Raw genomic sequence first — 22,181 nt, forward strand, 5'->3', positions numbered from 1 at the left:
ATGTGCGGCTCCTTCAAGAGCATCTCATCTCCTTCAAGGTGTGCAGGACCCTCACTTACACCTTCCCCATCATCACCTGGTCTTAGACATTTTCTTCTCTGACCCCAGTGCCAAGGTCCAACTTCAGAAACATTTCTTCCACTTCTGTGTTCCCTGTCGGGGTGAGCCAGATCCTGGGCTATTCTTCTAGCTGTCCCCCTGCTGCCTGTGTCTAGTCCCAGGGACCTGTCCCCACAGATGGCCTGGCATCTCAGCTGCAGGGCAGGGCAGAGATGGAACAGAGCCTGCCATCCCCTCCCACCCCCAGTGGGTAATCTTTAACTTACAGGAGGCCTGGCTCCCTTCCTTTCTCCACCAAAGCCCTGCTCAGTGAGTAATGAGCATTCCAGGCCCCAAATTTATGAGGTGGAGGAGTGGGAAGGAGAGGAGCCTTTGTGAGGCCATTTGTTCAACACCCCTAGCACCCGGCCCCCCACATTCACCCACCAGGAGAGGGGAGACCAGCCAGATGGAGTGCGTGAGCCTGGCACCAAGGGCATGGCCCCTCAGGCCTGGACTCTGTGAGGTTTTAGGGGAAGGAACCAGGCCTGGAACCCTTGGATGGTCACCACTGGGTTGGGCTGCGAGTCCAGGGCCTGCTACTTCCTGGGGCGGTGTGTGTGTGTGGCGGGGGGTGACTTTCCTGGGCTCAGGGAGGAAAAATGCAAAGAGCACAGTCACTGGAGGAAACCAACCTAAGCCCAGATCCGTGCCAGTCCGCTTCATAACTTTGACTAAATCCCTCTTAGGCTCTGAGCCTCAGTTTTGTCATCTGTAAAATGGTGGGACCATGTTGCCTGCCTCTCAGAGTGGTTGTGAGGGTTCAGTGAAATTCTTTAGACAAAGGGCCTGACACCCGGTGGGCCCTTCATAAATATTTGCCCAAGTGGTTTTAAGGATATGATGATGGGGGACCCCACATTCTCGCCTGACTTCCCAACTTAGATCCTCCTCGCTCTTAGAAATAACATCTTCTCAAGATCCTGTGTGTGGGGGGTGTGGTGGGCACTAGCAACTTCCAGAACTCTGTCATGTGCATTATTCCCCTGGACAAGCTCGTGGTGGAGGAGGGCAAGTGCATTCTTCAGGCATAACTGAGTGAGACTCAGAGAAGGGAAGGGACTTCTAAGCGGAAAGCAGTGGGTCAGGGCTCTTGCCCTCAAATCTTCTGGAGTCACCCATGGAGCATATTCTGACAGAGCTGGACATGGCTGGTCAATCCCGGTGAGGCCTTGGTTGGGGACAGCAGGCCTGGCATGGTGAGGGAACATGGGACCCGGCCTGGCCTGGGGGGTAGTTTTCAGCACGTTCACGTCCGAGGACTCCATTTTTTTTTCTTTCTTTTTTTTTTTTTTAATTTCTTTATTTATTTGACAGAGAGAGAAATCACAAGTAGGCAGAGAGCTAGGCAGAGAGAGAAGGGGAAGCAGGCTCGCCACTGAGCAGAGAGCCCGATGTGGGGCTCGATTCCAGGACCCTGGGATCATGACCTGAGCAGAAGGCAGAGGCTTTAACCCACTGAGCCACCCAGGTACCCCCCGAGGACTCCATTTTAATGTCAAAAACCTTTGGAGCCTCACATGCTGCTATTTGATTTTTAATATCCGCTGACTGAGACAATACCCAAAGACAGAATCTGCTTTGAAATCAGCAACACTTTGAAAGGCATTTGTATTTTGAAATGTATTCATCACAGCCTCATCCGAATACTTCTGCAAAAGAGTTGTATGGGTGTGTTATGTGTTATTGATTCCGTATGTGCACACTTCTTTGTAAGCGCATACAGCTTTCCAGACCCTGTACCCAGAGGCCCTCAGAGTCTGAGGAATGTGGGCTGGAAGCCTCTGGGCAAAGAAAATCATGCCGGAAGAGGTCAGGCTCACATCGAGAGTTTGCTCTTTACCAGCCCTGTAGCTGTAGGGGAGCCACTTCACTCCCAGGAGCCTCAGTTTCCCTATCTGTACAATGAGGCAGGGACTCATGCTCTCTCCCCAGCAAGGGGGCCAACAAGGAATGGGGAGGGGATTGAAGTCCAGAAAGAACCTTCTCCTCATGGGCACCAAGGGCTCCCAGTTCCTGGGCCAAGAGAGGGGAATCCCAGTCCTCCTCAGGGGGACTATACCTCTGAGAGCCCTAGGGAGTCTGGACTGTTTCATGCTCTTTTTATATGTGAGTAAACTGAGGCTCAGGAAGGTGACATAACTTAGAATGTGCCTGGGTGATCTAGAAGTCCCCTCCTGATTTCAGCCCCACTTTTTCCCAGGGCCCTTGTGATCTCTCAGCTCCCCCCAGGGCTCCCAACAGCTTCCTGAGGCAGAGCTGTTTCAAGCAGTTGTTAGCTGGGGAAACTGAGGCACAGAGTGATGGCAAGTGGCAGAGCCAGAACTAGAACACTGATCTGTTGGACCTCGACTTAGACTGGCGGTCTTTATTACAGGGAGTGGGGATAGGAAGATCATGGTAGGGGCTGTCTTGGGAAAATAATAATGATGACGATAATGAAAGCAGACAGTCTCGTTCTTCCACGGGGAACTGGCACCAGAAAGTCTCCAGGTGGCTGGGCTGGTGGAAAGAGCCACAGCGTCAAGGTTTCAAGCACATGGGTGATCATCACGGGCAGGGAGCAGCAGTTGGGTTTGGGGGTGAGGGAGAGACTGGTAGGTGCTGGCCGCCTAACATCCATCCTCTCTTCCCTCTACACCCCTTTCAAGAAGGCAGTTTATTAAGCTAATTTCACAGATGGGAAGACTGAGGCTCAGAGCGATCTCTGGTCTTGTCCACCATCTTCCAGAGAGGTCATAGCAGACCCAGAATTCAAAACCCGCCCTTCCAGCTACTAGCGTGAGACCCTTTCCCTGGTCACATCCTGGACTCTCCTGGGTCCAGTGGCCAGCATGTCCTGGGGTACAGAGCAGGGGAGCCAAAGAGTACTCTCAGGGCCTGATCCCTGTACCCCCAGAGGCCTCCCCTGACTTCCATCTCAGGACCCCAGGCCAACCTGTTCCCACAAGCCTTGCTGGGGACCTTGAACTCATCATCCACATGCTGTTTATTGCAGAAATCATCAGGAAGGTGGTGTCACCCCCTCCGTTGTGCCGGCCCCTGGTGTCTCCTGACCATGGGCCACCTGAGTGTATCCAGCTGATGGAGCAGTGCTGGGAGGAGGCTCCGGAGGACAGACCCAGCCTAGACCAGATCTACACCCAGGTCAGTGCTCCCCAAACCAGTGATCACATGAAATGGTTCATCAGTTCACCTCACTTTCCCAGGGGGAGCCAGACACTACCTCTGGGTCCTAGAAATTCTATGTGGTAAGGGGGCACAGGCCAGCCCCATCATTCTTGAGGGCTGGGCCTGAGGTCCACTGTCTGAGAAAAACTTTCTCAGAGCCCCGGGTTCCAGGGATGTTTGTTGAATGCCTTTCTAAGTGCCACGCCCCATGTTAAGTGTTATGCTTAGTTCATTTAATCCTTATAATAGCCATCCAAAGAGGTCCTCATATTATCTTGGGTTCATAGGAGAGAAACTGAGGCACAGAGAGGTGAGGGGCTTCCCCAAGGTGACTCAGAGAATGAGAGGTGGGGCTGGAATTTGTGAGGGGCCTTGGGAACTACAACAGGATGGGTGAGGCAAGTCCCTACGAGTTTGCAGGGTGGAGGTGGACTGTGTGGGCCTGACTGAGCTGGCTAATGGCTCCCATGGGGCCAAACCACCAAGCCTGAGGTGACAGCTTCATGTCTCACCTTTCCACCCCCACTTTCCTGGCCGCAGTGGCATGTCGCCAAGGAGCGGCTCAGCCAGCAAGACAGGCATCCAGACAGGTGATGAGGGAGCGAGAGTCAGGAAGACAGACAGGAGAAATGCACGGGTGTCCTCTGAGAGCCCTTTCCACATCCCCTGACTTCCCATATCCTCTCCCCACCTCAGCTCTGGCATCAGGGTTGATGTCCCCATTCCTCAGATGAGAAATCTGGGTCTCAGAGTAAAATGAGCTCTCAGGGACCACAGTGAGCGCGGGTAATAGAACTAGGACCAGCAGCCAATTCTTAACACGAACCTGGAATTGATCCAGGGATCAGAGATCACCGTGACCAGCGGTGGTTGACTGGGAGGACAGATGCTGCCCAGGGCTCTGGGGCAGAGAAGGCAGGGACAGGCGTGTGAGAGAGAGCATGAAAGTGGGGATTACCATGCTATTTGGGGGCTAAGGGTCAGAATGCCTGCATTCACACCTACACGGTACTTTACCTCCTTGACCTTGGGCAAATTGATTGCTCTATTGAGCTTCAACCTCCCTAAAAGCTGCCTGTAAAGACTAACTCTGGCCCGACTTGCCATATTTGAGTGACCATCAAGTGAAAAAACAAAGTTAAGAGCGTGGTGGTTCTCTGAGAAAGAAAGCAAGTGAGGAGTTAGAGAAAGAACAATAACCTCGAAGTCAAAAGCCCTGGGTTCATGTTCACTTAACATTGTTCTGGGAGTGCCAGCTAATGCAATTAAACAAGAAGATGAATATTAGAAAGGAAGAAGAAAATTATTGCTATTTGCAAATCCTAAGATTGTGTTCCTGGGCGACCAGAGGGAAACAATGGAAAACACATCCCAAATTTTAAAATAATCCAGTGGGGTGGCTGCTGATAAAATGAACACATGAACAATCTCAGTTCCACAAATATGAGATGCTTGGCAAGTTATTTTACCTCTCAGACCCTTTGTTTTTTTCATTTGTATGATGGGGGCCTTCCTTGTGGAGGTGAGCTTCTGGTCAGACTTGTGTTCTTGGTGTCTCAAGGTCAGCAACTGCCAAGCCCACCCCGACTGACCTTTAAAGCTTACACCTCTGCTTTTAATGGGCAATACAAAACAGGTGTGTGTTAGGGACTGCTGCCACTCTCCACTTTACAGATGTTTGGTTGAGAGAAGTGGTATTAATGGAGTTGGCTATGCACACCCCCCCCCACACACACACAGTAAGCTGCTGGATTTAGACAACAATGGACTCCTTCACTTTGACCATCATTAATTTGCTTCTTCCACTGACCGCACTTTGGGAAGGTGCAAACTGGGTTGGGGAAGGTTCTAGTAAATCTCCTTAGGGAACACACTGCCATATTTCCTGCAAGATAGTCATTGAAGATATGATTTATGACCATATGTGACTGTCCTCCTATGAAGACCAAAGAAGAGTATTTCTCTCTGTTCAGCAACTCGCTGTAGCTGTGTTTCTATTGAGCAACCAATTTAATGCTCCACTATCTCATGGACTCTGTGGGTTGTGTAATCTCTGTTTCCCTCTTTGTTTTGTTGCTAGGAAGCTAATATTCAAAATTGGGATCAACTTCTAGCATGCATTTTGCTAGACAAAAATAGCATGTATTATTCTTCTTTGATCCCAGTGTCCTTACCTATTTATTATTTTTTTAAGTTTTTTTTTGAACAAGGAAAGAAATAGGTACAAATGGTTATATATGTAAATAATCTACATACATCCTTTCTACCTACCCATCTGTCCATTCATCCATCCATCCATCCATCCATCCATCCATCCATCCATCCATCCTTCCATCCATCATATCTACCCACCTGTCTATCCATCCAAAGAATGTCTCTTCTACAGTAATTTTGTGAGAACCAGAGCACTAGGGTGAGTGGTAATGCTACACTGGGCATAGGCTCCTTTGTAAAGTCATCTTCCTGACTACCTGCCTCATAGGGAACTAACTCACGCTTCCTCCCAGCTGTCTGTGCTTTCCCTTGCCAGAGCTGCCATCCCTTGACTATTCTACATCTGCTCCCCACCAGTGGAGCTCCTCCAGGCAGGGACTGTGTCTACTTCATTCCTGTGGCTGAGGTTTCCAACCTGAGAGCAAGTGCACTAACTTTCATGGATGAATTGGGATGTTTGTTCCATTTTCAGTTCAAAAGCATCAATCAAGGCAAGAAGACCAGTGTTGCTGACTCTATGCTGTGGATGCTGGAGAAGTATTCCCAGAACCTGGAGGACCTGATCCAGGAGCGGACTGAGGAACTGGAGCTGGAGAAGCAAAAGACAGAGAGGCTGCTCTCTCAGATGCTCCCTCCGTGAGTGGCCGCTTAGGACTTAATTGTATCTCTAGCTTTGGTGGCTCTGAGCATGGCACCTGCAACATAGTAAGGGCTCACTAAATCTGGGTTCCATGAACTCATTCAATTTGTTCATTGTTTATTTATCTAGCACATTTTCACAGAGCCCTTATATGTGCCACGCTCTATTTAAGTATTAATCCTGCTACCTCACTCCCTTGAGAACAAGGAGAGGGCAGTGTCCCCCATGTGACTTCAGAGGAAGTAAAGTCCAGAGAGGGACAGGTTTCTGCTGGAGGGCAGCCAGCCCAAAAGCAGATCTGACCCAGATGCCCTGATGCTCAACCAAAGAATTTCCCCCCAAAATCCCTCCCTCACCTCCGAACTGTGGGAAGGGGGTCCTCCCACCTTGTGACTCTGGTCCTTCCCATTCCTTTAGGTCTGTGGCTGAAGCTCTGAAAATGGGGGCGGCTGTGGAGCCAGAGTACTTTGACCAGGTCACCATCTACTTCAGTGACATTGTGGGTTTCACCATCATCTCAGCCCTGAGTGAGCCCATTGAGGTGGTGGGCTTGCTCAACGACCTCTATACACTGTTCGATGCTGTTCTGGGCAGCCACGATGTGTATAAGGTGAGGAGACTGGGAGGCTGGTATCGCATCCCTCCTTCCTTTACTATTGTGTTTGTGTCATGCGTTCACTTCCCGTCATTTATTTGTGTGTTTTTATCAGTTAGCTATTGCTGCATAACAAATAATACTGAAGCCCAGTGATGTAAAATTATAAGCATTTGTTACTGCTCACAAATCTATAGGTCAGCTGGAAAGATCTCTGGGCCCAGCTGGACCACTCATATATCTGTGGGCAGTGTGGGTGAGATAGGAATTTCTGCTGATCTTGGCTGGGCTTTCTCACATCTCTGGAACCTTGAATAGGACGGCTCTGGCCCACTTGGTCTGTCAGACTCAAGCAGGCCAGTTGGTATTGTTCCCATAGTGTGGTAGTGTTCTGAAAGAGAAAGCAGAAGCACAGAAGCCTCTGGAGGTCTAAGCCAGGATTGGGCACATGGCTATTTCTGACATATTCTATTGGTCAAAGCAAGTCAAAAAGCCAACCCAGGGGTACCTGGCCGCCTCAGTCAGTAGAGCATACAATTCTTGATCTCAGAGTCATATGTTCGAGCGCCATATTGGGCATAGAGTTTACTTAACAAAAGAGGCCAACCCAGATTCAAGAAGGGGGAAGATAAAACTCCACCTGTGCTGGGCAAGGGCCAAGAGGTGAGTCATCTCCCATGCCTCCCCTCTGGGACCTCTCAGTGCTGTAGATGAAAGATGAAGATAACCCACAGTCAAAGTGATGATCAGGGCAGGCAGCAGAGGCTGAGAGGGCCCCCAATCCAGCTAGGGATAGATGTGTAGAGTAAAAAGCAAGAAAGGCTTCCTGGAGGAGGTGCTCTTTTCCTAGTGCTGTGCAGTCTGGGTATGGTGGCTCCAGGCAAGCCGTGGGGAAATAATGTGCCAAAGCTGGAGCCTTTAAAGGATGGGCCTAGTGAGTATAAGGAGTGCTGAATGGGTTGTAATGGCTGGACATGAAGTGGGCTGGTGATAGAGTGGGTGATGCTAGGGGACACTAGAGAGAGGAGCAGGGACAGAGCTGTCAAGACCTTACATGACCTAGTCCCTGTGCATCTCTCCATCCTGGGTTTGAGTCCCAACTTGGCCACCAGCATCTGTGTAGCTTAGGCAAATGGCTTCCCCTCTCTGGACTTCCACGTCCTCACCTATAAAACAGGAATGATGACTCCAACCCAGGGGGTTACAGATAATAGGTGGATCCTATCCCCCTTGAGGAAGTGCTGTATAAGCCGAGATTGTAGAAGTGACTAGCGTCCTCTCCCTCCCTGCCTGCTGTGGGGACCCCACCCCAAACTTGCCCCTTATTCTGATGCAGTTGCTGGAGGTCTTGAGTTGCTTTAGACACAGTGAGGGAGGGTAGGGAGCGCCCCAGAAACCATCACACTCAGACTCCAGTTTTCTTTTGTGACCCACCAGTCCCCTTCCAGCCACAGCCCTCCAGACAGGCAGGGACAGGGGAGGGCCAGGCCCTGGGGCAGAAACCAGGATGGACAAGAGGCCTGGGCAGGAAGTTTCAGAGGCGGTCTGCTGATAGCACTATGTACTGTATCCCAGGAGCAATAATTGCCAATACTTACTGAGTGCTTACTCTATACAGGACTCTAGTCTGAGTGCTTTATATGTACTAATCCATTTAACTATCCTAACAATCTGTGAGGTAGGTAATGCTGCCTTAATGTAGAGAGGAGGAAATGGGTGTTTAAGGGACTTATCTAATTACAAATTTCCAGTGGGATGTGGAGCTGAGAGTTGAACTTGGACATTTTGATCCCAAGGACCCCCTCCAGGGGGCTCACCATCCTCATGTCATGGATATCCTCAGGAAAAAGCCACAGGTTCATAGTGGCCCACAAGACCCTCCAGGAACTGGCCCTACCTACCTCCCCAATGGTATCACTGGCCATGCCACACAGACCTCTGCATTCCTTACACGTGCTTTGCTCTCAGGGCCACCAGGCCTTTGCACATGTGGTTGCCTCCTCCTCAGACCCTGCTCTCCCTCCTCCTTACCTGGCTCCCTCCTACTCCTCCATCCCGCTTCAGGTTAGCCTCCTTCCCCTCCCAGACATGGTTAGGAGCTCCTAGGCGGTGCTCTCATGACTACCCCTGGACAGCACAGCCACACTTTATGGCTCTAAATCGCTCTGTCTCCAGTGCTTGGCAATGTCCAGCACACTGTAGGTTCTTCGGAAATAGATACGGACTGAGTGAGGAGCTCGCTGAAGCCCAGAGAGGAAAGTGACTTGCCCAAGGTCACACAGCCGGCAAGTGGTAGAGCCAGGAATCTGCAATGCCTACCAGCACTACCCGGCTCTGTCCACACTGAGCCTCAGACAACTGAGCCACCAACATTCCAAGGACGCAGTGTCCCTCCCGCTCCCCATTCAAGAGCCCGCACTCCTTCCCCAGCCCCAGGTTCGGAGGTCTTGTCTCTCATGCTGGCTGAGTTTCCCTCTTGCTTCCAGAGCCGCGCTCGCCCCATGGGCCCCAGGAAAAGATTCCTCATCTCTCATCTCATCTTGCTGAGCCCCGCAGCTTTGATGTGCCCTGAGTCACCCCTGGCTTGTCTCTTCCTCTCCTGCTAATCTTTTCTCACACATGTGTCCCTCCCAGCTCTGAATCATGCTCTCTGGTCTTCTCTGAACTCTGGCCAAGAGGTCTGCATCTTTCTGGCAGAATGAAATGAAATAAAACAAGGCCCGCACACCCCTCCAGATGTGGGGAAACAGGCAGCCTGCTCCTGACGATGTGCGAGTGCTTCTCTCATCACTCTCGCCATCCGCCTCGGTTTCCCCTCCGTCCCCAGCAGGATCTGGTTACTGCTCTTTAATCCGGTCTGGGTTGGGAGGCAGCCAGGCGATCATTTCCTGGTTCCGCAGGGGTCTGGGACTCCCTGCCAGCGCACACTGAATGAACACTTTATGGACATGGCTCCAATGTGGAGCCCACGTGGGCTGCCGGAGTGGAGAGGACTTACCCCAGCCACTCAGCCCCAGCGGGTGAGACTGGCCTTGGCCATGCTTGCAAGTGATCCTGGGCAAATCACTTGACCTCTCTGAGTCTCACGCACCCATTTGTAAAACAGAGGTGAAGTGCCTGTGGCTTATGATGGTTTTGCCCATCAAGCCATATGAGAGGAAGTGCTATGGTTCCTCTATTCACCAGCTCGATGCCGATGCCTACCATGAGCAGGTGCTGAGGCCTCCCTCTGTAAGCATAGAACAGAGCAAGGGTTAGGGGTGGGGCCCAGAGCTAGGTAAACATTTATAGAGGACTGGCCCAACCTGGGGACTATCACAGGGGATTTCATGAATCCTTGCAATGGCCCACAGAGGCCATTATCCCTTCAGATGTAACCCAAGTTCAGAGAGGTAAGTAACTAGCCTAAGGTCACACAGCAAGTCAGTGGTGGAGTTGGATTTCACCTCCGTGTTTGCTAGTGTGGAAACCTTTGCCCTCACTTCTCCTCTGGCTACGTCCTCCCATCTGCAAAAGGACTGCACCTGTGTATACCCTTGCTTGCAGCTGAGTGCCGAAGATCATAGGAGTCTTTGAGTGATCGTCCTCATGGGTCCAAGATCCTAGAGAGTGGGACCTTTCTGTCCCTGGAGTTGTAGGGGTGATTATTAGTGACACCAAACTCTCCCAACTCAGGTGGAAGGCTGACAGAAGGCTGGAGGTCAGTGTAACAGCTTAGAGAAACCACCATGCTCCTCTCCCCCAGTCTGGACCTTAGGCAACACAACTGAGGCAGTGCTGGGTCCCCAGAGCAGGCGTACTGTCCCTGAGTTGCAGCTGTACGCTTGGTGGCTAGAAGTGGGGCCTACGAGCTATAGGTCTCCGGGGCTGCCTCTGGGAGGCCGGTCTGACCTACATGCACATGCTGACTGCGTGCAGGGCAGTAGCAGAGGGAAACCCCACACAGCAGGCACACTCCCCAAAATAGAGAGGGAAAGGGCCCGAACGCAGGGTATCAAGAGGCAGCACAGCATATAGGCTCTGGAGCTGTACTGACCAAGTTCAAATCTGCGCTATGTGACGTTGGCAAGTGACTTAAATCTCTGACTCACTGTTCCCCTGTAAAATGGTAGAATTCTTGCCATGGATGGTCTAATGCATTGATATTTTTGAAGGGCTTGGAACAGCGTCTGGCATGTCATAGCTGCTCTCCAAGGACTGGAGCATTTAGTCCTTCTTCCAACCTTGCCAGGCAGACCTCGGGTCCTTCCTCCTGCGGGAAGAAGTGAGTGGGCAGAGGGACAGCTAGGGCTCACTCATAACTTTCCCTCCCAGGGCATGGGGTGGGAGGTCTTTCTCGTCTGTGGAAATGTACAAAGAGGGGAGTAGCCATGTCCTTGACCCCTGCCACATTCACCGCCAGCCCACCAGGGCTGGGTGGACGTCAGCAGGTGATGGGGAGGGGAGGCGGAGCTCCCAGCCCCGAGCAGGTAAACAGGTGACCTGGAAGATCTTACGGACTCGACGAAGTGGCAGCTGGGCTGAGGGTGGGCTTGGATCTCAGCCAACAGGGACTGAAAGAGAACATTTGAGGCAGAAGGGCCAGGCTGTCAAGCAAGCACTGAGGGTCTCTGCAGACCACAAGAAGGTTCCTATTGACGGAAGCATAGGCAACCAGGAGCAACGGTTAGGAGTTGTCCGGAAATTCGGCAAATCATGGGAATTCCTGACTGCCAGCCCACTGGGAGCAAATTTAAGTATCTAAATAGAATGTGGCATGATTAGGGCAGACCACTGCCTGGTGTTGGGGTAGAGATAGCCTGGGTGAGGGAGAGGCAAAGGAAGTTGGACAGGGTCCATAGCAAATATGGGAGAGATTTAATGAATTACAGTGCCTGCTAGGAGCAGGGGACATATTATTATTATTGCCCACCAAGGTACTGAGGGAGAGCAGATGTGGGGGGCTGGAAGGACAGCTCTGCTCCCCAGGTCCCGACGTGCCAGCATTTGCTGGCTGCAGAAGACACAGTGCAGGAGCTGGAGAGGGAAAGACTTGGTGGAGGGGTAGCCTAGCCAGGGGCAGAGCAGAAGGCCACAGTACACATCTGTGTCTAAATCAGAGTTACTTGGAGGAAGAAGCAGCCACCTCTAGAAGAGGGACTTTCCTATCAAGAGGTGCAAGTAGGCCAGGCCAGGCATCGGGGAAGAAGGTGGGTGGACTTTAAAGCACCTCCGAGTTCTGGGATCCTGGAATTCTTTCATCTCCCACACCATCAGACAAGGAAGTGATGATGGTGGTGGTGGTGGAGACAGAAATGTCCATCCATTGAGCAGCTCTAATGAGCCTTGTTCCTTTAAAACAATTTTGGGAGGGGGGCGCCTGGGTGGCTCAGTTGATTAAGCGTCTGCCTTTGGTGCGGGTCATGATCTCAGGGTCTGGGATCCAGCCCCACACCTGTCAAGCAGGGAACCTGCTTCTCACTTTCCCTCTGCAGCTCCCCACAGCTTGTGCTCTCTCTCTCAGATAAGTAAAATCTTTTTTAAAAAATTATCTTAGGTCCCATACAGTGTAATATTAGTTTCAGGTATAGAATTTAGTGATTCAACAGTTATGTTCAACACCTGGTGCTCATCACAGGTGCCCTCCTTGATCCCCATCCCCTGTCTCATCCATCCCTCACCCACCTCCCTTCTGCTAACCAGAGCCTAGTTCTTTCAATACTTTATCTTTAATGTGCATTCCACCTGAGAGGAAACTGAGGCTTGCATAGGTGAAGTGGTCTGTCCAAGGTAAATGGCAGAGCCAGGATTGGACCCACATCTATATGATTCCCAACCCTACATTTTTTCTAGTACACCTTGGAAGGCAGACCAGGGGTACTTATTTCCCAAAGCCCTCTGGGGTGCATCCAATATGCACACGCTCCTCTCCAAATGAAGTCCTGATACGTCACCTTGCGTTGTGCAGACAGGGGTGCCCAGGTCTTGCCGCTAAGGAGGGTGGGTGGGGGGAACCACAGAGGCGCCCTCAACTGCAATTCAGACCAAGGTGAATATGAAGTGTGCAGATCTGAGTGTTGCTAGGGCACTTGGGATGGAGGTCCTGACAGAGACAACACCATTGGGCTGGAGACTTGAGGGGTGGGTCGGGGCTCCCCAAGAAGGGTCTTGTGCAGGCTCTGGGACAGTCCAGCAGGGCGGGCTCTTGCACTGGGTGTGAAGGCTGTGGCTTCTAGGTGGAGACCATCGGGGATGCCTACATGGTGGCCTCAGGCCTGCCGCAGCGCAACGGGAGTCGGCACGCGGCTGAGATCGCCAACATGTCCCTGGATATCCTCAGCTCTGTGAGAGGCTTCCGCGTGAAGCATGCGCCCAACGTGCCCATTTACATCCGTGCTGGCCTGCACTCAGGTACAAATGGGGGGCCGTGGGGGCGACGAGCTAGGAGGCATGGGCTGGGGCAACCCCAATGGTGTGCTTCTGGGATTCTGAGATTCTAAAGTTCTGGGATAGAAAATTTGGCATTCCTCTTTTTCTTCTGTTATTTGAAGGTTCTGAGATGTTTTAAGTCAAAGAATCTGTGATGCTCAATTTCATTCATATGTATAAACACACACACACACACACACACACACACACACACACACACACACACATTGTCTCAGCCTCTGTCAGGGTCATCTGAGGCCATCCCGAGGAGCTGATAGACTGATGGAAGAGGCAGGACAGACACCTTCTGTGATTATGCAAGCAATAAAATGTTTGCTGGGATGGATCTAGGAGAGACCACGGGGTCTCTAATACATACTTCTCAGGCCCCCACCCCTTCCTCCCTCCATGGTTTCCCCTGCAGGATAAAGTCCAAATTCCTGACACCCCCCTCCACAGTCTCCCAGGCCCTTTGCTATTCCGTCCAACCTCAACTCCCATTACTTCCCACTTGCTCCTCCAACTACACCCAGCTGCTGCCGCTTCCCATAGACACGTGGACTCTGTCTCTGTGCCTTGGCATCTGCCATTCCCTGCCCACTCATTCTCTTGTCCTCCAAGACACAGCTCACGCACTACCTCCTCCTGAAAGTCCTCTGTGCTGGATCAGACCACCCTCTCTGGGCTGGCACAGCTCTGATCCTTCCATCTGACAATACTGATCACAGCTTACACGCCCCCCCCCAACCAGGCTGGGAGCTCCCCAGGAACAAAAAATTGGCTCTGATTTATCTATGTGTTCCCCTACCCCCTGGCACAGATATCATCTCCTCTCTGGGTACGGTCGGAGATTCCATAGAGCTTCCTCTTCACCCCCAGCTGGAGCCCAGGAAGTGGGGTAGAGACAGCAGGGCTGGGGGTGGTGGGTGGAAGGGCAAGACTGTGATGGGAACCTCTCTTGGGTCTAGGACTTCCTGGAATTTACTGGGCACATTTGAGTTTCAGGGCCCTGTGTGGCAGGGGTCGTCGGTCTCACCATGCCCCGGTACTGCCTCTTTGGTGATACTGTTAACACCGCATCCCGGATGGAGTCCACAGGACTGCGTGAGAGTTTGATATTTCTATCTTGCCTGAGTGAGGGCTCTCAAAAACCTCTGCAGCCTGGCTGTTTGAAACAGTGCTTAGTAACCAAACCACCACCTGGTGGCAGCGTACCTTAGTTGTCAGTGAAACAACTCTATGGAGATAATGTATTTCACTGGTTCTTTTAACTTTCCATGGGGATTTTGAGATGATTTCATGAGAGAAGACAATGACTTGAGAGGCAGGAAGACTTGGATCCTAGCCCAAATCTGCCACTGCCTTGCTTGATATCCTCGAGGAAAATACTCTTCCTTTAGGTCTTGGTTTCCACGTCTTTACAAGGAGGAGATCCCTCTCAATTTTTAAATGCCATTTTAGGCCCTTGTTGACAGGAGAGCCCACTCTGATAGCTTGGTTTGAGCAGGTGCAAAAGTTGGAGTCCTAGGACCTCAGCCTTTGGCTGTAGAAGTCATGTGTTCCCTAATGTCATTTGGTACACATCCTGAATGACTAGATACGTGGGCCCTAGTGGGGAGTCCTGCTCTTAAAATAAAAATAACTGCTTATCTGCTCTGACTCAGCCTTTACAAACTTCCCTGTAAGTGAAAATTATGTTCCTAGGGGTTCTGACTTCATCTTAAGTTCCTCTAAACCCTCGATCTATGGAATTTGCTTTTCCTCGAGGCCTCTATTTTAGTGACCAACAGGCTACCAGAGGGACATAAAGGTCAGGTGAAGGGTGTCGTATGAATCAGAATTTTACATTACTGGCTGGAACTGGGGCTGTTACCGGTCTTGATGATATTCCTGAACACTAGGGATGCTGCTTCCAGGTGGTGACTTACGACCTTTCTTGTCAGCATATAGAATTCACGTCAGCAGAAGCACAGTCCAGACACTGCTCAGCCTGGACGAAGGCTACAGAATTGACATCAGAGGCCAGACTGAGCTAAAGGTAAGGGAACTTTCTTTCCTGGAATTGATGGACCCCCCCCCCCCCCCTCCAATTCCAGTTTTTGCGAGCAGCAGTCAAGATTCTTACTCATTTGACTGACATAGAAGGAAATGCCTGTCTGTAGTTGAGGATGGAGCTGATCACCATTGCCCCAGCAATCATGAAAGAAGGATCAATGTTCCCATTTTATAGTTGAGGAAATGAAATTTGGCGAAGTGATGCGTCTGCAGTCAGGTAGCTGGCATCCCACGGCTGATGGCTCTAAGGCCCACGCTTTCTCCGTAATATCGTCAAGTTCCTACTCATCCCTCAGGACCCTAGAGCACATCTCACCTCCCACAGAAACCTGCCCTGACCCAGGGGCACCCAGCTTCCCTTTCCCCGGCTGTGGCTAGCCTGCCTTCTCTGTGCACCCAACCTTCCCACAACCGCCCTCTGCTGCTGCAGGGGTGATACCCGGGGATCCCTGCCCACGAGCACCTCTGCATTCTTTTTTGAAATGTTAACATTCAATAAAGGTAATGGTTTAGTTTTCCCACGAGTGAGTGACTTTTCTTCCTACCCTACTTCCTTGGGTACAGTCAGGGGCTGGTGGTAAGACCAGGACGGCCTAGACATTTAAAGGCCCAGAACCATGACAGGAGCCTAGAAATTGCGTGCTCCGTGGAATTGACTTCATCCCACTGTGAAATGTCACAGCAGGAGGGTGCAGCAAATTGTCCATGGTCACACAGCCTGTGAGGGCTGGCGTGTGTGCAATCCTTTGCTCTGGAGGTTATGCGAGCGTGAGCTGGAATAAGGCTTGTCTGCGGGGTGGGCATGAGATGTCCTGAGGAACAGAGGATTCTGATGCCAGAGGGGAATGCAGAGAGGGGGCGGGGAGGACAGCCCACCAATCAGACGTTCTTCAGGATGGCCTGGGGGCTCCACGGGGCAATACCCATCCCTGGACCCAGAGCCCCTAATGCCTCCTCTACTCCTGAGTTCCAGGCAGCCATACCCTTATCCCAGGCAAGAGGTCCTGCAACAGTTGGGGAAAATCACAGATTGTAGCATCTTGGGATCTTAGCATTCCAGATCTGCTGGTCATAGAATTCATGATTTATTATTATTCACTTACTTCTCTAACAGAACAACAACTCATGAGGTATTGAGGAACAGACAGGTGAAGTAAGTTGGCCCAAGCCACACAGCTAGCCGGGGATGGAGCCAGGATTTGGACCCCGACAGTCTCGCAGAGGCTGCTCTGCACTGGAGCTGCTCTGCACTGGAGCTGTTCGCAGCTGCGCCCTTTCCTCTGGCCTTGCCTGAGAAGCTGTGCTCAATCCCCTTTCCTCTCTCCCCCAGGGGAAGGGCGTAGAGGAGACCTACTGGCTGGTGGGGAAGGCAGGCTTCCCCGGGGCCCTCCCCACACCTCTGGACATCAAACCTGGGTGAGTAAGAGGAATTTCCCCCAAAGCTTAGCCTCTTTTGTTTGAAGTTGTGTTTGTTCTTTTTCTGATTATAAGAGTATCACCTGCCCAATGTAGAAAACCGGGAAAATACAGAATTCTTTAGCGATGAAGGAGTCTCCTGTTCCCACTGCTGAGAGTCTGCCTATTGCTGCCACGTGGGTTGTGGTTGAGGTCTCGCTGCCTGGCTGGTCTTTCATTCTGCTCTGGGCTCTCCATTTGGGTTAGAGCACGTCACAGAGACACCTCCCTCGCGACGGCGTCGGTCCTGCCCCGCGGAGCTGCGACAACCTCGCTCTTGCGGCCGCGCACGCGCAGTCTTCCCTTCCTGAGCAGGGTCCCCGTGATGCGCTGATAAGTGACGTTTGTCGTCGTTCAGACTATTTCTGCAGACGAGGAATTTATAGATCAAAGGACACGCACGCTTTAGAGCACTGGTGCCTGCCTGGTAGTTTGGCTCTTCCCTTTGTCCTCTGTCCTGTGTGACCCTGTGTCCTTCCCCGAGGGATACAGGCGGGCTGGCGGAGGGAAAGCTGTTCTGCTGCGATGTGTTCTTCTCAAGCAGCAGACAGTCCAGTCCACAGAGGGCCCAGAGCAGAGTGGCCGGGTGCCGCCAGTGGCCAAAAACGACAGTTTCCTAGAGATGAGAAGGTCCTGGGGTCCACAGGCTCATTGCAGGTGTGGAGGCTGAGCTCCACTAGAGTTTTCTGTCATCAGAACTTCTGACTGGTTCTCCTCAACTCTTCCAGGGCGGCCCCCCCCACCCAAGGCGGCCCCCTCTCAAAGACAGGAAGTGTGCAGGATACACATGGGCTTCCGGGGAAAAGACTAGCCTGACTGGTGGGGCAGGGGCTATGGGCAGGGAGCTGCTCACAGAGGCCATTTCCTCTCCACCTGCCATCTGGGGGCCCCAAGGGCATCTCGAGTGCCTTCCCCCTGACACAGAGTGGGGTCCAGCACAGCAGGGCCAGTGAGGGGGCAGCGGGCCCACATCAGTGTACAGGCCAGGTTGCAGGACACACAGGGCTCCCTTTTTATAAGGCCACTCCAGCCTCCTGGGTGCAGAAGCAGCTTCTGCTCTCAGAAAGGCCTCCACGCAGCCCAGAGTCGTCCTGCTTTGCAGTGTCTGTGGGGACACTTTGCTGGGGCAGCCATGTGGGGTGAGGAACACAGGTGGCCCCGGGGCCTTTCCGAGAGCCACAGCACCCTGGCTCACCCATCTGCAGGAGAACAGCTATGGCCCTTTGTGTCCTTTCCTTGTCCACCAAGGTCCTCTGCTCCAGCCTGCCTCTCTTGACCCTCCAAAAGCAGGCCTCGGTCTCCCAGCCTTCCAGGTCCCACCCTCACAGGGAGCCACACTTCTCAGAAGGCCTGTCTGCTCATGGTGACTTCACTTCCTCACCCACCACTCCCTGCCCAGCCCCCGCAGTCTGACTTTCACCCCCACGCACGCAGAAGACTCCGTGCATGTCACTGGTGACCTCCATCCGTGTAACTAGATCTGCGGGCCAGTTTTGGTTCTCAACCTGACCCACAGCTGGAGCAGCATTTCCCCTTTGCCTTCCCTCTTCCCAGAAATATGCCCCAGGCCTCCCAGCTGGGCTCCTTCCTCTCCAGCTCACCCTCCTCAGGCTCCATGCCAGCCAGCCCCATGCCTCTCCCTGGCCCTGAAATGCGGGGATTCCCTTCCCACCCAGACGCCGATGACGTCTATCATGGGCCTGGGCCTGACCTCCCCTCCAGAGCTCCGAGCTATGGAGCGCTCATTGTCCCTCAACAGATCCTTTCTGGAGCTCCACCTGGCAGCCTGGCCCCCCTCCAGGGCTCTCTCCTTGTGGGTGGCCTCACCGTCCTCCGTCTGAAAGGTGGAGGATGCCGTCAAGGAGTCCCCCAGTGGTTCCCCTCCCACCCCCTGAGGGCTCCACCTGGGCACCTGTCTCCTGCCCGCTGCAGGGGTGCCTCACCACTCCCCTATCCACTGTGCCTCTCCACCCAGCACCTGGCAGCCCCAGAGAGGTCTGAAGGACAACACGAACACGATCTATAGGAAAGTCCCACAGTTAACACCCTCTGGGTCTCCCTATTACTCTGAGGCTCAAGCCCAAACTCTTCCCTCCTGCCCTGGAGGCCTGCTCCTTGGGGCCTGGGCTGGCCCCTGGCCTGGGCTCTCTGGCCACCTTCCACTGCACACCACCAGCTCGGGACCTCCTTGCTGTTACCTTAAAACACCCTGAACATCTTTCTGACTCAGGGCCTCTGTGCCTGCTATCCCGGTGCCCTGGCCCATTCCTGTCCTGTCCCCGGGCCTCAGCTCTGACGCCGCTCCTTCGGCAGGCCTCTCTGATGCCACGCACTAAAGGAAACCCTGCTGTCACCTCCTTCCCATCTCCCAGCATTGCATCCCCACAGCACTTGCTGCTTCCTGATGCTTCTTTTTGAGTTCTTTATGCAACTTTCCCCTGCTTACATAAGCTCCAGGAGATCTGGCTGGCGGATACACCACAGGTCTTTCAGTGCCAGGAGCCCAGGGAAGAGGGGCTCGCAAGCTCCCGCTGGCTCCCATCAGGCCCTGGCCCACCCCATAAGAGAAGCGGGAATAGCAGGTCTGGCAACAATTTGTCATCCCGAGCTCGTCAGCTGATGACTTTTCCACTCCCGGATGGAAACTTTAGAAAGTGCCAGAAACGTTTTCATCTTCTTGGCTCAGGGAAGAGAGAGAGCGGAGATGAGTCGCAGGGAGTTCCACCTGACTTGGGAGCCTCCCAGGCCTTCAGGCAGGCAGGGGGGAATTGACACCCACCTCACCCACAGGCTCTGTCCTAGCACGTGGACACACGTGGGCCCACAAACGTAAGTGTGCCTACATGTGTGCACACCCACATTACCTCCGTCGTGGGCATCAGATACATGCATGCATGGAAAGGCCACCACGTGCCCCTCTGCTTGCCTGGAGATGAGATCACAGACAGACCAGCAGATACACACACCCCCGCAGGCGCGTGCGTGCACACGCACACCCAAAATCTCTACAGGAAAAGCTTAGGGGGACTTGTCTTGGAGTTGTGGCTATAAAGCAGTTATGAAATTTGAAATTTTTACTTGAAGTATATGCTATAACATGATTTTCTTTAAAGTCAAGTTTTCTAAAGATGCTTTTATCCTCCCTTTCTGTATTTGCCATACCTGCGGAAGTTATTAGTCGCTATTTATTTGGGGATGTTTGGGGAAGCTGGTGAAGATCAGGGGAAGGGGACACAACCACAACAGCAGGGCTCGCAGAAGTGCCTTCCATCTCATGTCACAGAAACACTCCACAGAATGCTCCCTTCTCTTCCTTCTATGCCTGCCAGTCGGGCTCAAAAGTGTCCCCTGCCAGGTTGATGTGAGGCCCTGGCTGTCACTCAGAGCCTTGCTCTCTTCTCCAAGCAAAGGCCATAACCCTAACCCACCCTCCTCCAGGCATATAAGGGAAGCAAATAAGAAAATGAAGGTGTGTGCAGGCAGGGGCCCAGGGTCCCTATCCCAGATATGCCTCATACCCCAAGAGTCACAGAACCCCTCAGCCCACAGCATTCTGGCTTCCTACCAACCCATCTGGAGCAGGGGATAGACGTGGGGCCTGCTCCCCACCTCCTGGGAGGTCACTGGACATGAAGCTGTGGATGCACACGAATCTATGACATTGCCCCTCTCCGAGCCTGGTCTGGGGATGCCCATGGCGGGGCTGCCACAAGTAGCAGGACAAGCCCAAGAAGCAGAAGGGGCTCCTCGCGAGCACCTAGGGGCTCAAAATGTCCACCCCTATTCTGGGCGGTGGTCTTATTATTCTTGTTTCTCCTTTTCTCCTAGAGATCCCTGGCAGGACCTCATCAACCAAGAAATCAGGGTGGCCTTTGGCAAAGCACGCCAGAGCTCGGGGAAAGCCTTTGCTGGGCCCTAAGCAGGAGGACAGAGTGGAGCAGGGGCCTGTGCCAGTCCAGAAACTCTTTGCCTAGATACCCCTCAATCCTCTCCCTGCTCCAGTCTCCGCAAAGAATTCTCTAGAATTCTCTCGCTGAGCAACCGGGCAGCCAGCAGGGTCCTCGTTACTAAGTGCCCTAGAGCGATATTAATTGATGCATTCCAGTATGAATCCTGTGGGTAAACTTGCCCCTTGACACAAAAACAATAAAAATAGAATTATTCCCTCCCTTTCAGGCAGTGCTTTGTTCCTGACTAATCGTTTTGACTCTGAGAGCTTGTTATCACAGGGCTCATTATTCCTCACATCCAGAGCACTGTTCCCACTGGAAGACTGAAGTGCCTGTGCCCAGAGGCCGGAGGCCATGTGCCCCGGGGACACAGCTTTCACAGGGGAAAGCACGATGGCGTTAGAGCCAGGCAGATGAGGGCCCCAGACTGAGAGGGACTCCCTCCTGATGGCACTTCACGTTTCCGAGACTGTTGGTCCTCTCTAAAATGGGTGTTGATGAGGCCATGTAAGCCCTGTTTCTGAAACCCCATAAGTACGCTGCTTCCTTTCCTGCCTCTCCTGTCCTAACCAGCCTCACCCTCTGGGTATCTGTGAGCACTGTGCAGGGAGTCCAGGTCTCGGGCTCCCAGGATGTCGGAGAAGGAAGGGGAGTGGAGTGATAATTCCTTAGTTCTTAGGAAAAGGAGACTTCTGTCTTACCGGAGGGGGGAAAAAAAAAAGCAAACAAATCCACAACCCACTCATTAAACTGGCTTCTAACATCAAAGAGTGCTCACCAAAGCCCCTGGGCTGATTTCAGAGTGGGCAGACAGAAGCAAGTGGAATTCATTTCCCCGACTGGGGACAGAGGGCCAGGGGCCAGAGGGCAGGTTCAGCCCTAAACAAACTTGTCCTTCTTCAAAAGAGCCCTTGGGAAACAGAGCTGGCACTACACGGAACTGGGGGTCATTGGAAAAATGTCCCAGTGGGTGGGTGCACTCACAGATGCTAGGTTGTGTGTGTGTGTGCATGTGTGCACGTGTGCTCGCACTGGAGCAAGAGAGAGGAAATGCGAGAGGCCCATGGATGTTGTGTGTATGGAGCCAGGAACAGCTGTGTGGTGGAAAGTGCTAGACTTAGCTTTGCGAGACACCACTGCTGTTCCTGACCTTGCATGACTTTGGGCCTAACCTTTTTACTCCAGACTTTCCGGAAATGCTGAACGGGGCTGCTTACCCTCAGCTCCCTTGAGAGAGAGCACTGTGGACACAGCATATCAGGCCGAGCAAGGCCGTGGAGGTGCTGAGGAGGGAGGGCCTGCACATCCCCATCGGTGGGACATACCCATGGCTTTGGGCGGGACCACGTCTGTGCCTGTGGTATAGCCAAGGGGGTGGTGGGGACAGAAGCATGGCCCTGTTTCCTCCACTGAACTCTGTGGCCCACATTCTGCCTGTGGATCTTCTCATCTGTGGAAGGGATATGAGGTCGAGGTGACTGTGAGGTCCCTCTGGGCATGAGTCTCTGTGAGCACCTATGTGGGAGGCCGACACAGGAGACCAGAATTCCAAGCAAGAGCCAGCTTTCCTATGGCATCCCAGACCCCAGTCTTT

General features: G+C 52.7%; 1 protein-coding gene across 1 annotated transcript in view; it reads left to right on the forward strand.

Annotated features, from left to right (window-relative positions):
• Positions 1-20,556, forward strand: part of LOC116865265 (guanylate cyclase 2D-like) — a 34,780-nt gene extending 14,224 nt beyond the window's left edge. The window contains exons 11-18 of the mRNA XM_032853552.1: positions 3,098-3,246; positions 5,957-6,120; positions 6,542-6,734; positions 12,935-13,109; positions 14,133-14,231; positions 15,071-15,165; positions 16,513-16,598; positions 20,466-20,556. Coding sequence (XP_032709443.1) covers positions 3,098-3,246; positions 5,957-6,120; positions 6,542-6,734; positions 12,935-13,109; positions 14,133-14,231; positions 15,071-15,165; positions 16,513-16,598; positions 20,466-20,556 — 1,052 coding nt within the window. The remainder of the gene's footprint in view (positions 1-3,097; positions 3,247-5,956; positions 6,121-6,541; positions 6,735-12,934; positions 13,110-14,132; positions 14,232-15,070; positions 15,166-16,512; positions 16,599-20,465) is intronic.
• Positions 20,557-22,181: the final 1,625 nt, after the last annotated feature.

The sequence above is a fragment of the Lontra canadensis genome, unplaced genomic scaffold (assembly GCF_010015895.1).
Source record: "Lontra canadensis isolate GAN:19392208 unplaced genomic scaffold, GSC_riverotter_1.0 scaffold7, whole genome shotgun sequence".
Taxonomy (NCBI): domain Eukaryota; kingdom Metazoa; phylum Chordata; class Mammalia; order Carnivora; family Mustelidae; genus Lontra; species Lontra canadensis.